This window comes from Pieris brassicae, chromosome 12 (assembly GCF_905147105.1).
Source record: "Pieris brassicae chromosome 12, ilPieBrab1.1, whole genome shotgun sequence".
NCBI classification, from domain to species: domain Eukaryota; kingdom Metazoa; phylum Arthropoda; class Insecta; order Lepidoptera; family Pieridae; genus Pieris; species Pieris brassicae.
Window position 1 is genome coordinate 11,184,851 of NC_059676.1, and position 21,432 is coordinate 11,206,282.

The window sequence follows — 21,432 nt, forward strand, 5'->3', positions numbered from 1 at the left end:
TATGCCTTTTAGTATTATCATGGGGTCTATGCGTTTTTCCTCTTGTGTAGTAATAAGTTTGTTTTTGTGAAGGTGAGTGAGTGCGTGTTTCTTGTGTTCTTCGTTTTCGAAGGTGAATTTAAGTTTCTTTTTGGATAGAGGGGTGACTTTAAGGGGTGCGTAACCGCCCTGGCGGAAGTTTACAGTTTGCGTGATTTGTTTCAGCAGTTGTTCTGCCGTGTCGAGGCCCTCTCCAGATACGATGAAGGTAGGGCCTGCAGGGGGTTTAGGGGCTGCGGCAGCCGTGGCATACGTCCTATAGTGCCTGTCAGTTGCTACGGGCGGTAAGTCCGTCGGTGCGGGTTTGGGTCTCGCCCGTATGGTCTTGGTGTACTCCTGCATGGCCCTGGTGGAGTCTTCAAGTAGCCGGGAGTGAGCCTCGAGTTTGTGTAGGAGTTGTGTTGTGTTTGTTGTGTCGGTAGTGTGTGGTGGTAGCGGTGGTAGTTGTTTTCGTGACCTGTGGCGTGAGTGGTTAGGGGGTAGGAGGGGTAGAAGGGGTGGAGCGGGTGGTCATTGAGGGTTCAATGAGTTTGATGACACCAAAGATACCCTCAATCGCTTCTGTGATGGCGGTTTTTAATTCGCCCTTAAGGTTGCGGGAGGCAGCCAGAACTTGTAAGCCTGTATACCTATATTCGTTGGCCATCTCCAAGTTGGCGGATATTGCTGATCGGATTGGGCGGGTGAAGGCGGGGCTTAGCATTTCCGCTGGTGTCTGTATTGTAGATGTTGTTGTTGCAGGCGGGGAGGGTGTGGGTGCATTTTTGGACGGTTTTGGCGGGGTTCGGGGTAACATTTTGGTTTTGCGGGGCGAGGGGGGGTCGGATCGTGGATCTGTGAACATAGGTTGGTTTGCATTTTAAAGACGAAGAGTTTGATACCCCACTCGAGGGATAGGGGGGGGGGGGGGGGGTTTTGCACGAGGAGGGGGGAAATTCGTGTTTTTTAGGAAATGGGAAGGTTTTAGAGGGAAACTGTGCTGTATTAAATCCGCGGCACCGAGCTGGTTTAGATAAGCCCAAGCTCGGTGTGTTTCGGATGAAAAAGTAAAAAATTAAATATTAAAAATAGTTGGGGCTGGTAATCCACCCTACCGTATAATTGTTGGCTGGATCACTTGCTGGCCGTTGCTCGTGGAGTGTAGGTGATTCAAAATCAAAAGTTATTATTTCAAATAGGCCTTTGCAGGCTCTTATGAAACGTCTAGTTGTACGGTTCCAAAAAGTGGGTCTCATGGAGAAGAACCGGCAAGAAACTCCATGGACACTCTTTTCAACAATGGTTTAGCTTACAAAGACTCGGTTACAATAGTAATAATCGGCTGAGAAGTTTATATAATGCAAGGTATACAGAGATTCTATACAATGCAAAAGAAAATTGAGTTTTTACTATTAGTGTAAAATGAGATACACACACTTGCACAGCGCAAGTTGCCAGGGAAGCCGCACATGCAGAGATGAATTAGCGCCATACATCGTCAACATAGTCTTGGATTTTATAATACGCTTTTTTAATTAGGATTCCTTTGATGACGTTTTTGAACTTTTTAGTCGTAAGATCAGTTACACACTTCGGTAGACTGTTGTAGAATCTGACACAATTCCCAAGAAACGATTTATTCGATTTTGTTAATCTGTATTTTGGGACTACTATTTTATGGTATTTATAGAATGAATAACACTTTTGACAGTGAATTGATGCAAATTTTTACGAACAAACGTGATATTCTCTAGAATGTAAAGGGAAGGCAACGTGAGTATATTAATTTCTTTAAATAATTATCTCAGAGACTCGCGGGGGCCAATATTGTAAATTGCACGAATTGCCCTTTTCTGGAGAATGAATATGGCATCTACGTAAGCCGCTGCGCCCCACAGTAGAATACCATAGGACATTATGCTATGAAAGTAAGCAAAATATGCAAGCCTAGCTGTAGCAACGTCAGTAAGCTGTCTTATTTTTCTGACTGCATAAGCTGCAGAACTTAGTCTACCTGATAAAGCTGCGATGTGAGCTCCCCATTGTAATTTACTGTCAATAGTTATACCCAGGAAAACGGTTTCAGTAATGACTTCAAGTTTGTCACCATCGAGAGATACGTTAAGCCCTACTGGGGTGACATTATTCAGCGAGAATTTGATACATTTAGTTTTAGCAGAATTGAGGAGTAAATTATTCGCGGCATAATACCATTTCGATAGAGTTACTAAGCTATCATTGACGTTTACTGGACTGGAATCTTTCCTATTGATTTTAAAAAAGAGGGAAGTCTCATGAGCAAATAAGATAATTTCCGATATCTCAGACATCATATGCGGGAGATCATTAATATAAACAAGGAACAAAAAGGGACCCAATATGGAACCCTGCGGCACGCCCATTTTCACTATTGATCCAGATGATCTCGAACCACTAATTTCTACTTTTTGCTGTCTGTTTGAAAGATAGGAAAGGACAAGCGCGAGAGCTCTACCACGAATACCAGTGGCTCAACTTACAAATGAGAGTATCGTGGTCAACGCAGTCAAACGCATTGGATAGGTCGCAGAAAATGCCTACGGCATCCCGCGAGTCCTCCCAGGCGTCTAAGATCTGGGTAATCAATCTTGCACTTGCTTCAGTAGTAAAGCCGAACTGACGGTCATGTAATATGTTGTTCATATTAAAGTGTCTTAGCATCTGATCTAGGATGATTCTTTCGAAGATTTTACTGAAAGCTGGAAGAATTGAGATGGGTCTATAGTGTGAAGGGTTCTTCTTTCAACCTGATTTAAAGATGGGAATAACTTTGCTGTGTTTCATCAAGTAAGGGAAGACACCGTTGTCGATACAGAGGTTAAATATTTCACTAAGTATGGGGGCGACATACTCTATAATGGATTCAATGACTTTAACAGAAAAGCCCCATAAATCCTGTGTGTTCTTAAGATTTAGAGTCTTAAATGATCTTTTAATAGTAAAAGCATTTATATATTGAAATTTAAAATGAGGTATTTCTCTACTGAAATTCTCTTTTAGTAATGATACCGCTTGTGCAGAGGATGAATGAAGTGTTTTGGTAACCTCTACAGGGATGTTTGAGAAAAAGGTGTCGAATGCGTTGGCTACCTCTACCTTATCGGAGATGATAACATTATCAATAAGTAGCCGCGGGTCAGCATCTCTCATTTTAGTCTGACCAGTTTCGCAGTTAATAATATTCCAAACAGTTTTTACTTTATTATCGGATCTAGCAATTTTATTACTAATTGATTTCGATTTGGCAAGAATACATACCCTTTTGAATATCTTCGAGTAGTTTCTTACATAAGTGTGAAATGATAGATCAGATGTCAGTGACTTTTCATGGTACAAGTTATATAAGACATCCCTGCTTATCCTTATCCCTTTAGTAGACCATTCATTAAATTTAAACTTGTGAGTTATTTTTATACTCTTTTTTGGACATGCCTTATTAAATTCATGCCAGAGTATACTAAATAGATTATCAAATTTTCTATTTGGATTTTTGGTATTTAAGCTAGAAGAGCAGTTTATTTAAAACATTTTTAAAAAAATTTCTTCATTTAATGGTCTAAGTGTAATTTTTTTATTTGGCGGATTTATTTTATTTAATTTAAAACTAACAAGCTGTCCCTTGTGGTCTGACCTTACACCAGGTATTATGGAAGACTGTTCAATGCTACAGTTAGTGAAAATATTATCTATACATGTACTAGAGAAAGCAGTTATTCTCGTGGGTTCACTAAATAAATATTTTAAGTTATATGAATTAAATAAGGCTAAGAGCTTTATTTTCTCAGGTGATTTAGTGAGTATATCAATGTTGAAATCACCAGAAACATAAACTAACTTATTGGATTTAAGAACTTTAATTAGAATATCTTCCATATTTATTAAAAATGAGGAAAAGTTTGAAGCTGGTGGTCTGTAAACACATGGTATTATATGGCTTTCTATCTCTGCACATGCTACCTCACATAAGTGATCAACAGAGCTGGAAGTAATGTCTATTCTATCTTTAAATTTTAAGTTGTTTTTAGATAATATTATTGTACCTCCACCTTCTGCTGAAACTCTGTTGAACACACTGGCAACCATAAAATTATTAATATTAAATGACATTTTGTCAGGCTTTAACCAAGTCTCACAGAAACATATTATATCTACTGAATATCTATCAACTAGTAATTCTATATCAAGTATTTTGCCAGAAAAGCGGTTTATGTTCTGATGAAAGAGGATTAAGTTATTGCAACGCTTTTCTGTTGTCACAGAGCCTAGTTTAAATATTCAATCACAGTTTTGTTAGGATAACTAGACAATACTGATTCGTCACTTAACCTAGATTTTGTCATATGTCTATGACAATGTTAATATTATATGCTAACAAAGTAGCTATCACATCCTTATATTTATTAGGAAAGTACATACATTCCCTTGTCAAATGAAAATTACTAACAAACTTGTTAGTATCAAAAAACAATAATTTGTCACTATGACAACATATCAGAGACATTAAATTGTTCAAACTATAAACATAGTTATTTTGTTCTTCCGAAAAACAGTCAGAATAGGGAAGAGCACAAATTATTATATTTTTTAAACCTAATTTTGATAAGGTTTTGATACCATTTGAGACCTATTAAAAGAACTAATGTGGTGTCAGCATCAAATTGATTATCAACAATATTTTTTATTATATAATTGAAATGTAAGTCAGGGTAGCAGTGACTGGTTACACTGTGTGATTGTGAGAGTGAGTGTTGAATGTAGGAGCCTATACCTTTACCAAATCTGTCTGTAAATAGGACTAACTTGTGTTTATTGACATTATAACGGCCCTGGACAATATGACGGGACACTGATAAATTTGCAGCAAGCTGGGGTTCAGGAAGCGGATCAGGGTGTGCACAGTTGCCTCATACCTCTCTGCACTGCACTTCACGAGGTCCACTAGGTCACTCAGTTCTTTTTGAGATTCCTCATATTTACTGAAAATATAGGATAACAAATTTTCTTTCACAGTTATTTGGTCATGCAACTGTTGTGTATCCAGGTCATAGGTGGCTCTGCACTGTTCAAGTTCGAGAGAACAAGTATTTAACTCCTTAACTAGATGCATACGGTCTCTCCTAAGATTAAAGCTTTTTCTAACCCTATTCTGTTTCTTTAATGTAAGATAATACTTCCTAATTATTTTTTTATATTTCATATATTTTTTGAATGTATTATTACTTAGCACTAATGGACATTGCATTTTGGTATCATCACCAGTCAGGTCAATAATTTCTGCTGAGTTACACATGGCTGTGGTGCTTTCCACCAACTTAGCAAAGAGGTTTAGTGTGTCAGATGTTTGATCCCTGGCTTTAGCGGACTCATACAAAGATATGGTCTTGTAGGACTTGTTTAATTCAACCTCAAGATCAGTTATACGCCTCAATGTAAGTTCATGAGTTTCACTGCACTCATGAAATGATGACACCAATTCCTTTAGTTGGTTGTGTTGGTCGAGGAGGTCCATGTGTTGAATATGTAGCTCAGCCAGTTCAATTTTTAGTGCTTTGTTTTTGTCTACAACATTTTTGACTTCCACCTCGCTGTCTTCCCTCTCCTGTAGTAACCGGTTACAAGACTTCTTTGAAGCCTCCAGTTCCTTTAGGGTGGCCCTCAGCTTGTCCTCTAGGTCTTTGACAGCTGTGGTTCTGCGGGTCATCATTATGTAACTTGATGTTCAGTTATTATAATAAAGATAATTAAGTAGCTCTGTGTAGTAGTTAGTGAAGTATTTCAATGTCTGGGGCGAACGTTAACGTCGTCGATTCTGTTTCCACAATATTGTCAAACAGAAGGAGACAGTAACTAAGCCGATGTGTGTTTATGGACGTTTCACACAGTAATGAGCAGTATAGTATGTTTGTTTAGTGTATTTACAAAGAAAAAACAATATAAGTAATTGAAATAAAACAAAATACTCCCCAGTTCGGTTGATTTCAAATCCGTCCGTTTGACAGCTGGTTCACTGAGTAATATTTGCTTCGAAGTGAGTATGAGTGCGTGAGTGAGCAGTACTTATTCACTATGTTTCACAATAATATACGAATTTAAAGCAAAATTATCATTAAACAACTATATTTCAAAAAAAAAAAATTTTTTCCTCTTGTTATGGCTTTTATTTATGCCAACTGGGCACAAGGTACTTCGCCAGTGTCGTGTAGATGGAGAAGACACGAAGGAGATTGATCGGTAAAAATAATAATTAAGCTAATTTTGAATATGCATAAAAAAAATTGTTGAAATTGGATTGTTAGTTTTAAAACAGCACAGACAACACAAATATGAGTAAAAGGATTATTAAATACTGTTTACTATTTATGAATAATTTTTATATATTACACTTTTATTCTATTGGTTGCTATATATTTACATAAAAATCTACAATATGGACTAAACACAAACATTAACAAACATTTAACACTTAAAGGACGGGGGACTATAGGGGGAAGAATGTCATAAAGAGGATAAGTTAGTTTGGGACAATTAAATAGTATGTGAGATACAGTGCCTTCATCCAAGCCACACTTACAGATAGAGTGATAGAGTGAGTAATCCGGAGCTTGGCTAGATGAACAGGGGTGCAAGCATGTCCAAGACGCAGACGCGAGATGTAATCCAGTGATTTGCATTTCGATAATAACAAAACCAGGGTTGTCTTGGTATGTTTGGTTGGATGGAAGCATAAAACTTACCCTTAACCGATTTGGAGTCATTCCAAAATGTCTTCCACGTTCTGTCCAGATATATCTTTGCAAGAGAACAAAGATCCTGAGCTGAATTTTTAAAATGATCTAGAGAACCTGACTCAACAGCTGCTTTGGCACATGAATCAGCAGTCTCGTTTCCTGGGCTAGGAATCCAAACTAGTATGATAGACAATCCTTTTTGATCACAAGAGAGCAGAGTCTCCCTGATTTTTAGTATAATAGTAAAACGTGATTTACTACGAAATGGGTTCTCTTTAATGGACATTAAACAACTTAAAGAGTCTGTCAAAATAGCTGTCTGTTGTATGTTATGGGAGTGTGCAAATAGGATTGCTTCCAATAGAGCTGTGGCCTCTCCTGTGAACACTGAAGACTCGGGAGGACATTTAAATTTCAGGATAATTCTATACCGAGGAACCCTATATCCAGGAGGCAGCACCAACACAGCCATCTGGAGACAGCTTTGATGCGTCAGTGTAAATAAGAAGAAGATTTGACCAATTTTGATTAATATAGCTTTGTAATTTGATGTTGGTATCTGGGGCTCCTTTGATCAGACCAAGGTCTGTGATGATGGGAGGTTTGTATACCAGGGCTTTATAAGGAGTAGAATATAGGGTATTTGTTGGAAAAGATATCATGGGGTTAGGGAGGCTGGTGTACTTTAGATAACTATCGAGCAGATAGGAAGAGGAGTTGCGGGTGCAAGGAGCATGTGAATGTCGGGTTAATCGATGCCAAAGAGGGTGGGATGATATCTGTAACATCTTGCTAACAAAGCGGTCACATAAATACTGCCGGCGGATGTGTAGAGGAGGATCAACACACTCAACCTGCAAAGCATTAGTAGGGGAGGATTTCATTGCACCTAGCATGATTCTTAGGCACCTATACTGAATTTTGTGTAATTTTCCAGCAGCTGATTTGTTAAAGGGATCCAGAACAAAAATACAGTAATCCATATGACTACGTACTAAGGCATTATACAATAACTTTAAAGAATAGGGGTGAGCACCCCACCAAACCCCCGCTACTGCTCTTAGTAGGTTAATACCGCCGGCGGATGTGTAGAGGAGGATCAACACACTCAACCTGCAAAGCATTAGTAGGGGAGGATTTCATTGCACCTAGCATGATTCTTAGGCACCTATACTGAATTTTGTTTAATTTTCCAGCAGCTGATTTGTTAAAGGGATCCAGAACAAACATACAGTAATCCATATGACTACGTACTAAGGCATTATACAATAACTTTAAAGAATAGGGGTGAGCACCCCACCAAACCCCCGCTACTGCTCTTAGTACGTTAATACCTTTTTCACATTTTTTTATCATGTGTTCAGAGTGGGCAATTGCGTTCAGCCGAATTCAGAAATAAATTCTAACATTTTGCCCTGAGAGGGGAGGGTGTCAACATTATTGTTGAGAGCACAAACATTTGGGAGAGATGAGGAGCACTCACCAACAATAGTCTGATGAGCTGTTCTATCGTACCCCTTTGCTAGAGAAGCTTGGGGACGAGAGGAGCGATAGATTGTTTGGCGATAGGAAGTTTTGATAGGAGTTTGGGCTGTTTGAGGAGATCTTAGAGAATAGACAGGAGGGGTAAACATTTATTTTGTTATCTCAGCATATGAACGTATGCTGCTTCAATGTATGAGATATTGTTCTGGGACATCACCATTTTTATGGATTGCTGTCGAGTAAATTCTGGACAGCCCTTGTCAGAAGCAAAATGCTTACTTGAGCAATGTAGACATGTGGATGTTTCTAAGGTGACTTCGCACGTATCACCTATATGGGGCTGAGCACACCTGTAACATCTGGGCTTAGATCGGCAGACCGATTTGATATGACCAAAACGGCAGCAGTTCAGGCACTGTATGGTTGGAAGTTTGTAGGTTTCGACAGGGAGGGAAGTGTGGTAAGAGTAAATCTTAGAAGGGAGCATTTGTCCCCTGAAGGTAAGGACAACAGATTGGGTAGGCACCCAGGTGGTGACACCCTCAGTAACTGATTTTCGGTTCAGTCGCCTTGACTTTAACACCTCACCACATCCAGGAGGAAGCTCTAATGAATCAACGAGTTCGTCCATTGACCAGTCCACCGGTACACCTTTGACCAACCCCATTCTGGTTATGTTATAAGAAGGGATAATAGTTTTAAACTTGCACATAGCGAGAATCGGGTTAACCAGAAAGTTGTTGGCAGCTTCAGCAGAAGAGAACTCAACGGTAATTTTATTACGGCCTACATTTTTTACGCCACCGTGTATGACAGAACTGATTTTGTGCTTATGCATAAACTGACCGAATGTAATAGCACGTAACGAGGCTCCAGAAGATGGGTCCTCTACTTCCCGGGAAACTACAGTATACCTGCAGCTGAGTTTCAGCATCGGACGTCGAGGCAAAATACAAAATTCCACCCGTATCACCTCGACGTCCGACGTTCCACGACTGAGCGTTTCTCAAGGCAATTTTTGCCGCGCACCACCGCTATGTGGAACCAGCTGCCCACTGAAGTATTTCCGAACCAATTCGACTTAGGGTCCTTCAAGAAAAGAGCGTACAAATTCTTAAAAGGCCGGCAACGCACTCGCGAGCCCTCTGGCATTGAGAGTGTCCATGGGCGGCGGTATCACTTAACATCAGGTGAGCCTCCTGCCCGTTTGCCCCCTATTTTATAAAAAAAAAAAAAAAAACTTGGACAATGAATGGACCTTTATCATCATTAGAGTACGATCGAGGGCCATCGGAAAAGGAGGGGTGGACATATAGGTGTTGAACAGACGGGTTCGCCTGAGTGGGATCCGTAATTGTTTTTTTAAAGGAAGGCATATTTCTCTCCTCACCTTGTCGTTTGCGAGACGTAGAAAAGATTCCCGGGTCGGGAGGTTCGGGGTCAGGATCCATTGTACTGGAACTGCAGCGACTATATAAGTTTAAATTTTATACTTTACCAGCACCAATAGGGTTAGTTTTGTAAAGATAGAACAATAACAACTATTTTAGCTTTGGAAAATCACAGAAACACCGGAAAAAAACTAAAATCTCACTGACACGTGCGTCAACCATCCACCATACGACGTTTTCAAAAGTTTTATCGTAAGTTTTGAATAATAAAGATAAATCAACATTCCTAAAAAATTTAAATACGGAGCCGTTTTTTTTACGACTTGTCACCAGCGTTGACAGTCAGTCAATTTTCATAAACATAAACATCAAACCTCATCCGCGTTATAAACCTGGAGTTTATGTAGATATTAAAAATTACTAAAGGCTAATAAAGCTCTGTCTCCTATTTGGAAGGGATGTTATAAAACAATAATCGTTACTAAAAATCATACAGCGACACCTCTTATAGGTAAATATAAAACATGTAACACATCATTTCGACCAATGAAATTAGCGTCTCACATAACATCCTATTCAAGGTACAATTCCATTGGTTAATATAAACAAAGACGATAAGCACCGAACATTTATTTCTATAATGACTAAAACATATAAATAAAGTTTATATAATTAATATTCTATTATTCAAATTTATATGTACTTGTATTTATATTGTTTTTTGTTTTATTTGTAAATCTCCATGGTTGAAATGCATATGTTAGCAATAAAGTATGATTTCATAACTCTCTTCTTAAGCATCATAGGCATATCACCACTCTTAATTATTTCTACTCTCTATCGGTACTGCGCGCTAAATTTGTTTATGTATCTCACCTCATCAGGGTCTGCAAATAATTTAGAGAAATGGAACTCTGATCGAGAGTGATTAAAGTAAAGGTGACCTGGGATCACGCAAATGGATACAGTTGAAGATTTGAGGTAATTGTCGATGTCCAGAGAATTGTTTTAATTACAGCTGTCTGTTTAATCTTATGAATTCATGTGTCTGTCTCTTTTACTGTCGCTTTTTTGTTTCATCGACTTTCAAATCACAACGATGCTAAAGAAGTTTTCACTTCTATACTTATTTTTTATATAACAAACGGGATAAACAAGGCGGAATGCAATTATAGTGTAACCGAAAAATAATGTGTGTGTCTCTGTGGTAAAAACCTGCTTTCAAACTTAATTTGGGGATAAAGTCAGGACTTAACCCAAAAAACGTCAAATCCAAAAAAAAAATAACGTATGGGAGCCATACATTGAGTGGCCATGGGCGGAGCTGTCTCAATATTTCATATATATATATATATATTACTATAACATACTTCTTGTTACAGATATTGATACGAATCGCGCAACGTTTGCATTATGCGAAATCACAACTGAGACGTGCGAGCCGTGGATCGAGTACATTTTCGACAACAAGAACTCGTTCTTGAACTCATTCAAAATTCCAAAAATACACCAAAGCAATGGACGTGATTCGAAATTTAAATTACCGCACCACAGTTCTGTTCATATTTGGAAATTCAAAACGCGCTACATAGATAAAATTTGAGTAGGTATTTGTAGGTATTATTATTGGGAGAAAAAAAAATAAAAATTATTTTGTATTACGTATTTAATTTCTTTTTAATGTATATGTATATAATTTAAATGCAAACGATACATCAATTATTTTTCTACGATTCTCCAATGACAACATCTTAAAGTGCTCCTGGTTGTCGTTATTAGGACTTATGAACGTCATACCAAGGATGTAAATTTTCTACCAGTACCCAAATCAAGGCAAAGAGCAGGGGAAAAGAATTGGCAAGTCCATGTCATTCTTTTTACTCGCTAAGTTTTGTTCAAGGCAAATGCACTACAACCATGACGCCTCGCTTCGCTTGAGATATTGATACATATCTTAACCTGAATTAAATTCAAAAATAGGTTTGAGTTTGTGGGATATTTCTGGATTAAGTACCTCGATTTGTATACAAGATGCATTTTCTAAGATTATTTCACGTACTTTGGGTTTAAGATTATTCCTGATATAAGCCACTACGCCATCATTCTGATTAAGCTGATTCTTAGTATAATATGAAGAATATTGGCTAAGTTGACGAATAAGCTTTGTATTATTCAATCTGCATTCAGTAATATAATGACATCTACCTCAATTTCCAAACTGCTTAAGGTTACTTGTAGATTGTCGAAATTCCTATAAATTCTTCTTATATTTTGGGTTATAATAGTTAAATCCCATAACCCATAACTATAGCTTACGCTCTTCCGAAAATTATACCCTTGAAATCCCATCTCATAACTCCTCCTTTCTTGGCGATTCCTTTAAGGTCTCCGCAGTTAGGCTATGGAATTCACTTCCCGTCCCTATTCGCTTAGCTCCTTCTTTATCTTCCTTTAAATTTCTTCTGTACAAACATTACCTGTCCACATCGTATCCCGAACTTTCTTACTAACTACTAACTGACGTGAGACTTATCTTGAATTATCGTGATTTATGTGTCTTTTTACTCTTTAATGTATCTTTAATATTTTATTCCTGTTTAGTTTTGTTTAATAACTGTGTATTACATGTATTTTGCACTACTTGCCTATCGTATTTAATACATTTATTTTTTTCTTTACTCACAGTGGTTGCCTGGAAGAGATCGCTCGTAAGCGATAAGGCCGCCAGTTGCCCTCCTTTTGATTTAATTATGTTAATTTTTATTTTTATTTTGTAGTGTAACGAAGTGTAAATAAATAAAATAAATAAATAAATAAAAAATAAATCACTTTTTTTTGGGTTTATAAATTGCTTCAGATTTTTTACTTCACACGAAGTGGATATAGCTATTTCAGTTTCATCTAAATCATGAATTGTTGTGAGTGTATTATCCATAATAAATTTTGAAAAAAGAAATGATTTCTTTTATATGATCACAATCAATGTAAATCGAATAATTGGTAGGTATTGGTAATTCAGTAATAAATTCCATGTCATGCCGTATTTGAGGGTAGTAACGAGGATATTTGCATTTTGCGTGAAACGTGTAAAGGAAAGAGAAAGCAGAAATGTATCCTTTTCTATGACCACAATCAATGTAAATCGAATCATTGAAGGGTATTGGTATTTTAGCAATAGGTGTTATGACCTGCAGTATTTGAGGGTAGTATTGAGTATTATTGTATTTTGCGTGATACGTGTAAGAGAGAGAGAGAACATAAATTACGGTTGCAGTATTAATTTTGTCCCGAGTAAAAGAGACAGACAATACAAGAGGTGCATTTTTATGATGAGTATAAAGGAGAGTGTACAATGGTGTATAATGTTTTAGTGTTTTTACATAAGATATTTTGTTGTGATAACAGTTGCAACAGATAAGGTGACAAGTACATTTAAAAACTAATAAAACCTGCAATAGTCAGTAGGATTGCATTATTTGCTGTATTTGAGCTTCAGTCTTGAGTAAAAGTATTGGTGTATAATCATCTTTCCTGAGATATACTTTACCATACGAAGTCCAGCAATATTTATATGCCTTTGATCTCACCAACTCTTTTCCACGATAAAGGAGTCTAGATGCTTTTGGCGTTAAATTTTCAGATATGTAAATCGGAGTATCTTCATTGGTATGGAATCCTAAGTGTTTAGCGCACAATTTAGACTTGTGTTTTATATTGAAAGCTTTACCCATTTTTTATGATGTCGTTCTTAAGCAACGTTGAAGTAGTCTCAACCAAGATAGTCGTGTTTTTAAATATCTGTAAATATCTTTAATCTCAGTTTTGGGAAGTGAGCAGCCAATGTTTGAAGTCAGACACTTAACCATTTCGAGTAAGTCTTCCTTTGTTTCATTCAACTTTTTTGGGAAATTTTTAATTTCAAAATTAGCCTTTCTCATGCCTTTATGAATTTCTTCTATTTTATCCTCTAGTGTTGCTATATTTAACCGATCTTGCTGTGACTGTTGTTCTAATTTTTCAATTTTCTTCTTATACTCATCATTTATATTATCATTTATTTTATTTACCAGGGCAGCAAGAGGTCCGTTCCGTTTGAAAGCCAAACTGCTTGCACTCTATTCGTCCCTAGTATTGCACTTTGAAATACAAGTTTGTAATTTGACAAATAAATAATTTAAAATACTTTGTAGCGTACACGTTATCCAAGAAAAAGAGGATATAATTATAAATAGCCACCGTTTACGTGTTTCTCCTTGGTTTTACGAAATTACTGTTAATAAATGCGTTTTTCAATAGATTAACTGTTATTGGCTTTGGATTAGTGAAACTGTTTATAAATAGCCACCGTTTACGTGTTTCTCCTTGGTTTTACGAAATTACTGTTAATAAATGCGTTTTTCAATAGATTAACTGTTATTGGCTTTGGATTAGTGAAACTGTTAATAAATAGCCACCGTTTACGTGTTTCTCCTTGGTTTTACGAAATTACTGTTAATAAATGCGTTTTTCAATAGATTAACTGTTATTGGCTTTGGATTAGTGAAACTCTTAATAAATAGTGTTAGTTTATGTATGTCTCCTTGGTTTTACGAAAATACTGTTAATAAATGCGTTTTTCAATAGATTAACTGTTATTGGCTTTGGATTAGTGAAACTGTTAATAAATAGCCACCGTTTACGTGTTTCTCCTTGGTTTTACGAAATTACTGTTAATAAATGCGTTTTTCAATTGATTAACTGTTATTGGCTTTGGATTAGTGAAACTGTTAATAAATAGCCACCGTTTACGTGTTTCTCCTTGGTTTTACGAAAATACTGTTAATAAATGCGTTTTTCAATAGATTAACTGTTATTGGCTTTGGATTAGTGAAACTGTTTGTAAATAGCCACCGCTTACGTGTTTCTCCTTGGCTTTACGAAATTACTGTTAATAAATGCGTTTTTCAATAGATTAACTGTTATTGGCTTTGGATTAGTGAAACTATTAATAAATAGTGTTAGTTTATGTATTTCTCCTCGGTTTTACGAAAAAACTGTTAATAAATGCGTTTTTCAATAGATTAACTGTGATTGGCTTTGGATTAGTGAAACTGTTAATAAATAGCCACCGTTTACGTGTTTCTCCTTGGTTTTACGAAATTACTGTTAATAAATTCGTTTTTCAATAGATTAACTGTTATTGGCTTTGGATTAGTGAAACTGTTAATAAATAGTGTTAGTTTATGTATTTCTCCTTGGTTTTACGAAAATACTGTTAATAAATGCGTTTTTCAATAGATTAACTGTTATTGGCTTTGGATTAGTGAAACTGTTTATAAATAGCCACTGTTTACGTGTTTCTCCTTCCTTTTACGAAAATACTGTTAATAAATGCGTTTTTCAATAGATTAACTGTTATTGGCTTTGGATTAGTGAAACTGTTTGTAAATAGCCACCGCTTACGTGTTTCTCCTTGGTTTTACGAAAAAACTGTTAATAAATGCGTTTTTCAATAGATTAACTGTTATTGGCTTTGGATTAGTGAAACTGTTTATAAATAGCCACCGTTTACGTGTTTCTCCTTGGTTTTACGAAATTACTGTTAATAAATGCGTTTTTCAAAAGATTAACTGTTATTGGCTTTGGATTAGTGAAACTGTTAATAAATAGTGTTAGTTTATGTATTTCTCCTTGGTTTTACGAAAAAACTGTTAATAAATGCGTTTTTCAATAGGTTACCTGTTATTGGCTTTGGATTAGTGAAACTTTTAATAAATAGTGTTAGTTTATGTATTTCTCCTTGGTTTTACGAAATTACTGTTAATAAATGCGTTTTTCAAAAGATTAACTGTTATTGGCTTTGTATTAGTGAAACTGTTTATAAATAGCCACCGTTTACGTGTTTCTCCTTGGTTTTACGAAAAAACTGTTAATAAATGCGTTTTTCAATAGATTAACTGTTATTGGCTTTGGATTAGTGAAACTGTTAATAAATAGTGTTAGTTTATGTATTTCTCCTTGGTTTTACGAAAATACTGTTAATAAATGCGTTTTTCAATAGATTAACTGTTATTGGCTTTGGATTAGTGAAACTGTTTATAAATAGCCACCGTTTACGTGTTTCTCCTTGGTTTTACGAAAAAACTGTTAATAAATGCGTTTTTCAATAGATTAACTGTTATTGGCTTTGGATTAGTGAAACTGTTAATAAATAGCCACCGTTTACGTGTTTCTCCTTGGTTTTACGAAATTTCTGTTAATAAATGCGTTTTTCAAAAGATTAACTGTTATTGGCTTTGGATTAGTGAAACTGTTAATAAATAGTGTTAGTTTATGTATTTCTCCTTGGTTTTACGAAAAAACTGTTAATAAATGCGTTTTTCAATAGGTTACCTGTTATTGGCTTTGGATTAGTGAAACTTTTAATAAATAGTGTTAGTTTATGTATTTCTCCTTGGTTTTACGAAATTACTGTTAATAAATGCGTTTTTCAAAAGATTAACTGTTATTGGCTTTGTATTAGTGAAACTGTTTATAAATAGCCACCGTTTACGTGTTTCTCCTTGGTTTTACGAAAAAACTGTTAATAAATGCGTTTTTCAATAGATTAACTGTTATTGGCTTTGGATTAGTGAAACTGTTTGTAAATAGCCACCGCTTACGTGTTTCTCCTTGGCTTTACGAAAAAACTGTTAATAAATGCGTTTTTCAATAGATTAACTGTTATTGGCTTTGGATTAGTGAAACTGTTAATAAATAGTGTTAGTTTATGTATTTCTCCTCGGTTTTACGAAAAAACTGTTAATAAATGCGTTTTTCAATAGATTAACTGTGATTGGCTTTGGATTAGTGAAACTGTTAATAAATAGCCACCGTTTACGTGTTTCTCCTTGGTTTTACGAAATTACTGTTAATAAATGCGTTTTTCAATAGATTAACTGTTATTGGCTTTGGATTAGTGAAACTGTTAATAAATAGTGTTAGTTTATGTATTTCTCCTTGGTTTTACGAAAATACTGTTAATAAATGCGTTTTTCAATAGATTAACTGTTATTGGCTTTGGATTAGTGAAACTGTTTATAAATAGCCACTGTTTACGTGTTTCTCCTTCCTTTTACGAAAATACTGTTAATAAATGCGTTTTTCAAAAGATTAACTGTTATTGGCTTTGGATTAGTGAAACTGTTTGTAAATAGCCACCGCTTACGTGTTTCTCCTTGGTTTTACGAAAAAACTGTTAATAAATGCGTTTTTCAATAGATTTACTGTTATTGGCTTTGGATTAGTGAAACTGTTTATAAATAGCCACCGTTTACGTGTTTCTCCTTGGTTTTACGAAATTACTGTTAATAAATGCGTTTTTCAATTGATTAACTGTTATTGGCTTTGGATTAGTGAAACTGTTAATAAATAGCCACCGTTTACGTGTTTCTCCTTGGTTCTACAAAAATACTTGTACGAGCCAAGGCTGTACATTTTGCTCACTCAGGCTTTCTTATTTTATAAGCGTGATGATCCCTAAGTACGTGCCAAGGTTCGTACATTCTTGCTCATTTACAAGCTTGACAAATTCCCATGTTTGTACGTGCCATGGCTGTACATATCGATCACTTATAAGCGTGACGATTTCCCAAATCGTCGGAGTTACGTCCCGAGAGTATAGCCCGACGCAGGCACTCTCTTCTACATTCGTTCATAGCGAACTAAATCATGGGAGTTACACCCCGAGAGCATAGCCAGACGTAGGCACTCTCTTTGACTGTTAAATTGTATTCATTCGGTATATTGCAATTAGCACGTCATTATTTCGCTCATATTCTATTGTAACACGCGAGTGGTAAATATAGAGTAAATCAATAAATCTCTATTATTTGAAGCATCCCGTTGACCCAGGAACCGTACAATATCAATATTGAAGATTGGTTATTATTTGACTGAGATATGAGCGTTTATAATGTTGGAACGTTTACATCGATTAATCAAAAACTAGTCGATTGATTTAAAAAAATTACACCGTTAGATAGAAAATTGAACGGCCAATCTAAAACCATATCAATATTGAAGATTGGTTAACATTTGACTGAGATATGAGCGTTTATAATGTAGAAACGTTTACATCGATTACTCAAAAACTAGTTGATTTATTTAAAAAAAATTACACCGTTAGATAGAAAATTGAACGACAAATCTAAAACTATATCAATATTGAAGATTGGTTACCATTTGACTGAGATATGAGCGTTTACATCGATTACTCAAAAACTAGTCGATTGATTTAAAAAAATTACACCGTTAGATAGAAAATTGAACGGCCAATCTAAAACCATATCAATATTGAAGATTGGTTAACATTTGACTGAGATATGAGCGTTTATAATGTTGGAACGTTTACATCGATTACTCAAAAACTAGTTGATTTATTTAAAAAAAATTACACCGTTAGATATAACTTAATTTAACTTAAACTGTGGATAAAAATTTAAATTAAACTTGACTGAAAGATCTTTGATGTTTCATGACGCAATGTAACACGGAGCTTATTTATTTATTAAACAAACCGCCAATTAATGTATTTACAAAACAATAAGTCTGCATCTAAAACGGTGAGTTTCCTAAACGTCTAGATGCCTCGATACCGAGCTTTGTCATGAAGCGTACGGCCCATGAGGTTAGTTTCAGCCATGACTGCTCACCGACGGATATTTTGCTCTCTATATATATATCTATATGTATGTCTCCGATCAAGGGTTGCAACGCCTCTAGATTATTTTAGGATGCCATTATTCTTATTCTTAAGAAGTCAGGAAATAGTTTAGGCAACCAAATATAAACTTGAGATTCGATGATGACGATTAACGATAAATATATAATCTGTCTAATAAACAAGATACTGCCATTGTAGATGTCTGAAATAATCTGTGGTGATTCTTAGATGATTCGGGTGATTGCAAACAAGGGATTAACGGGCAAGAGGCTCATCTGATGTTAAATGGTGCATCATGGCCACTCACATTGCCAGAAGTCTCGCAAGTGCGTTTCCGATCTTTTAAGAATTGGTACGCTCTTTTCAGCAGCTTTTTGGCAGCTGTTTCCACATTGTGGTGGTGCGCGGCAAATTGTCTTAATAAACGCTCAGTTCTGGAACGGCGTTGTTACAAACGTCTTGTTTTGTCAAAGTCCGAAACAGGCAGAGAAAATTATTGTAATTTTATAAAACATACAAGTTCATCCGTTCGCCCTAATCCCACGAAGACAATGGAGGCATTATTCAGCGGCGATGAAGCATCTTTTATTCAGGGACACGCAACAGGCCAAAATCCGCGAAACCTTGTTAATATTAAATGCAATCAACTAAATGAATTGCACACAACATTGAAACGAGTGAAACCTTTCCGCTGAGTTTTCATGCGAAAATTGAAATAAAAAAATCAGAAAGGCGCGGTAAACTCGGCTTGAGGCTTTTAAGTACGATTATTTATTCTGTGGGTTTATGGCGCGCACTTTATTTGACTCCATGTCTCACGTAAATCAAAAGCATACGCTCGCAGATCGTGTGATGTATTTTAATTATAATAATTTTGTGCTGTTATTAATAAACAATCATGGCAGCATGCTTAAGTTCCACAGTAAAGTTCAAAGTTCATGAACTATAATTTCCGTATCAAATGCCTTGACTCAGAATTATCTTCAGCGAGCTGCGCCGGCAATGATTTTTATCTTTCTTCGCAATTATTTATTAGGTCTTCGGTCTTGATATGGGTAGGGCGTTAAGCAAGATTTCTGACCACTTTCATGTTTATAAAGACACGAAACATGGTTGATTTTCTTTGGGGAAATGAGAAAAGAATAGTTGGAATAAGAACCTAGGACCCCCATTATACGCCATACCACGCCATTAACCACCACGGCAAAGTGATCAAAAACTATTTACTTAAGACTAATATGGCAAAATTTACATTTACGATAAATATTTTATTTTTTTCTGTCTGTTTATATTATAAAATGTCATTTCTCCCGGGACATTTAAATTGTCTTTTGATGTCGAAAGTCGACCTAATTTCACCATTTCATGCATTTTTGTCCATTTCCAAAGTTATTAGATCAGCCCTTGATCGTTTTTTCTTACATTTTGTTTCCTCTGTCAATATTAACAAACAAAGTGCGTCTTCATGTACAACACTAAAGTTTATGTTTTGGTTGATCGGATAGACCATTGTCGAGACATATAATAATTAAAAAAAGCCACATGCAGACCATTGCAATGTCTCATGGACAATGCAGCCTTTCCACTATAACCGCCAGCATGCCTTCAGGGCTGGAGTCCACACCTGCACAACCACACATTGTAGACGTACTGCAACGTCAACGTCATAGGTCAATGTAATTATAACTATATAGATACACTTATTGATAATGTAATACATTGGCCACACAATTTTGTTAGTTGTGCGTAAGGTTATTGAATACGAATAAAAATAGCAGTTTGTTTAATTTAGCAATTTAAATAAAGTAATGTGAAATTTATTCTCATCTCATTCATGGACCATTAATGTTTGTTCATCTCCGTTCCCGCCACAAATGCTCAGCACAAACCATAGTGCATCGTATAATAGATTATATTGGTGTTTTAACAAAAACCACTTTCATAATATTACTATATTATAGATGTTTGGCCGAAGCAACGTGCATTTATACAAATAAACGTATCAATGCTTAAACGTCTTAAGCATGGTATATTCAGTTTGATGGGTTTACGAAAATCTAATTATATTTATATACTATACATATATACACCAATATACGACACTTTTATTTAGTATCCCTCCCGATGTTAATTGAAATGCGGCCTATCTGAGAGCCTGTCCGTCCAGAAGTTGCCTATTTAAGTTTACTCTTTAGAAAATATTGAAAGAGTCAAAGACTTCCACTTCTACGCTGTTTCACAATGCGACCATCGCAATCGTGATTGCGGCACTTGGGGATGTACACAAGGCTGTACAAGGGCTGATTCTAGTAGTCGTAGTTTCAAAGTGAATTTATAAAATACGGAAATAAGGATTTCCGAATAACGATACATTGCATATTGGTGAGAACGGCGCCGTAGGCCTGATGCGGGTTTTGTTCGTCGGTTATACGCCCACGCCTAAATTTCCCTGGTCCAAATTGCAAGTTATCAACATTTCTTAATTTTTAACTACAAACGAACTACTACTTAAACACTTTTCAATATTATAGTCGATGACAAAAACGCGGATCTCGTGCTTTGCGCCTGCCTGCATCCGATCGCCGATAGTATTCTGATTCATTGAGCAAACGTTTCCAATCACGCGCTCCTAAATTGCGTGTCTTAGCGATCGTTGCTTGTCACTATTTGATGTGAGCAGAAATGAGCTTTTGTATTTGGGGTGGGAACTCAGTGGTAACATCTCGCCGCGACTTTATAAAATACAATTAAGTTTTGTTTGTTTACTCAAGATCTCCTTGGTAGGTAATATATTCTGTATTATGTAATACTATGTAGTTATTACACTCCTCTCCTTTCTCCTCCGAATCGAGATGTAGGACATATTAATTCGTTGGCAAATCCATTTAAATATGCAAGAAAATGAAAGCTTTTAACAATAATTTAACTCTCTGTTTATCAGTTTCCTTAATACCAAACTGTTAAAAAATCAGTAATTTAAAACCTATTACATAATTAATTGTAGTAATCAGTCGTCTCATAAACTAAAACTAATAACACAGTGAAATAAATGCTAATCATAACAAAATTAATGCTTTTTTATAATAAC

The 21,432-nt window shown here is 35.9% G+C and overlaps 1 protein-coding gene across 1 annotated transcript; it reads right to left on the reverse strand.

The window, feature by feature from the left end:
- Positions 1 to 3,631: 3,631 nt before the first annotated feature.
- Positions 3,632 to 6,136, reverse strand: LOC123717251. Its single transcript, XM_045673146.1, has 2 exons — positions 4,858 to 6,136; positions 3,632 to 3,967 (listed from the first exon to the last, which is right to left on the reverse strand). The coding sequence occupies exons 1-2, from the start codon at positions 5,759 to 5,761 to the stop codon at positions 3,936 to 3,938; spliced, it is 936 nt and encodes a 311-aa protein (XP_045529102.1). The 5' UTR covers positions 5,762 to 6,136; the 3' UTR covers positions 3,632 to 3,935.
- Positions 6,137 to 21,432: the final 15,296 nt, after the last annotated feature.